The 1,747-nt window shown below is 50.8% G+C and overlaps 1 protein-coding gene across 2 annotated transcripts; it reads left to right on the top strand.

The window, feature by feature from the left end:
- On the top strand, nucleotides 1–1,747 carry KVP18_003819 (uncharacterized protein; the record flags this gene model as incomplete). 2 transcript variants are annotated; one of them, XM_067955865.1, is made up of 1 exon in its annotated part: nucleotides 1–1,747. In XM_067955865.1, a coding segment is annotated over one exon (1,747 nt), but the record flags the coding sequence as incomplete, so codon positions are not given. The 2 variants fall into 2 exon arrangements, with proteins under 2 accessions (XP_067807423.1, XP_067807424.1); XM_067955866.1 differs by having other exon boundaries at nucleotides 96–1,739.

The following is a 1,747-nucleotide window of genomic DNA, read 5'->3' on the forward strand; positions in this document are numbered from 1 at the left end:
CGGACGTCGCATCCGAAGGTGACAATTCCCGAGTCGCTCAGGATTTGGGTTTACGTACAGATTTGAAGATACAACCCACTGCTGTGGACGTAGCTATGCTACAAACTCTCCTGAAAGGCGCAGGACCTCTGCTACCCATGCTACTTCAGACGATGCTCAGGAGATCCCTCTCCGAGGTTGATAGTCTAGATGAAGATGTTCAACCGGAGGATGCGGACGTCGCATCCGAAGGTGACAATTCCCGAGTCGCTCAGGATTTGGGTTTACGGACAGATTTGAAGATACAACCCACTGCTGTGGACGTAGCTATGCTACGAACTTTTCTGAAAGGCGCTGGACCCCTGCTACCCGTACTACTTCAGAAGATGCTCAGGAGATCCCTCTCCGAGGTTGATAGTCTAGATGAAGAGGTTCAACCGGAGGATGCGGACGTCGCATCCGAAGGTGACAATTCCCGAGTCGCTCAGGATTTGGGTTTACGGACAGATTTGAAGATACAACCCACTGCTGTGGACGTAGCTATGCTACGAACTTTTCTGAAAGGCGCTGGACCCCTGCTACCCGTACTACTTCAGAAGATGCTCAGGAGATCCCTCTCCGAGGTTGATAGTCTAGATGAAGATGTTCCACCGGAGGATGCGGACGTCGCATCCGAAGGTGACAATTCCCGAGTCGCTCAGGATTTGGGTTTACGTACAGATTTGAAGATACAACCCACTGCTGTGGACGTAGCTATGCTACAAACTCTCCTGAAAGGCGCTGGACCCCTGCTACCCGTACTACTTCAGAAGATGCTCAGGAGATCCCTCTCCGAGGTTGATAGTCTAGATGAAGAGGTTCAACCGGAGGATGCGGACGTCGTATCCGAAGGTGACGATTCCCGAATCTCTCAGGATTTGGATTCAGTTTTGAAGTTAGCTTTGGTGAAAGCTCTCGTGAAAGGCGCCGGACCGGTGCTTCTTAAGACGATGCTCTTTAGAACCCTCTTCGAGGTTGATAGTCTAGATGAAAATGTTCATCCGGAGGATGCGGACGTCGCATCCGAAGGTGACAATTCCCGAGTCGCTCAGGATTTGGGTTTACGGACAGATTTGAAGATACAACCCACTGCTGTGGACGTAGCTATGCTACGAACTTTTCTGAAAGGCGCTGGACCCCTGCTACCCGTACTACTTCAGAAGATGCTCAGGAGATCCCTCTCCGAGGTTGATAGTCTAGATGAAGAGGTTCAACCGGAGGATACGGACGTCGCATCCGAAGGTGACAATTCCCGAGTCGCTCAGGATTTGGGTTTACGTACAGATTTGAAGATACAACCCACTGCTGTGGACGTAGCTATGCTACAAACTCTCCTGAAAGGCGCTGGACCCCTGCTACCCATGCTACTTCAGAAGATGCTCAGGAGATCCCTCTCCGAGGTTGATAGTCCAGATGAAGAGGTTCAACCGGAGGATACGGACGCCGTATCTGAAGGTGACAATTTCCGAGTCGCTCAGGATTTGGGTTTACGTACAGATTTGAAGATACAACCCACTGCTGTGGACGTAGCTATGCTACAAACTCTCCTGAAAGGCGCTGGACCTCTGCTACCCGTACTACTTCAGAAGATGCTCAGGAGATCCCTCTCCGAGGTTGATAGTCTAGATGAAGAGGTTCAACCGGAGGATGCGGACGTCGTATCCGAAGGTGACGATTCCCGAATCTCTCAGGATTTGGATTCAGTTTTGAAGTTAGCTTTGGTGAAAGC

This window comes from the organism of the source record quoted next (genome assembly GCF_019968955.1).
Source record: "MAG: Porospora cf. gigantea A chromosome Unknown PgA_NODE_6058_length_1747_cov_3810.76, whole genome shotgun sequence".
Taxonomy (NCBI): Eukaryota; Apicomplexa; class Conoidasida; order Eugregarinorida; family Porosporidae; genus Porospora; species Porospora cf. gigantea A.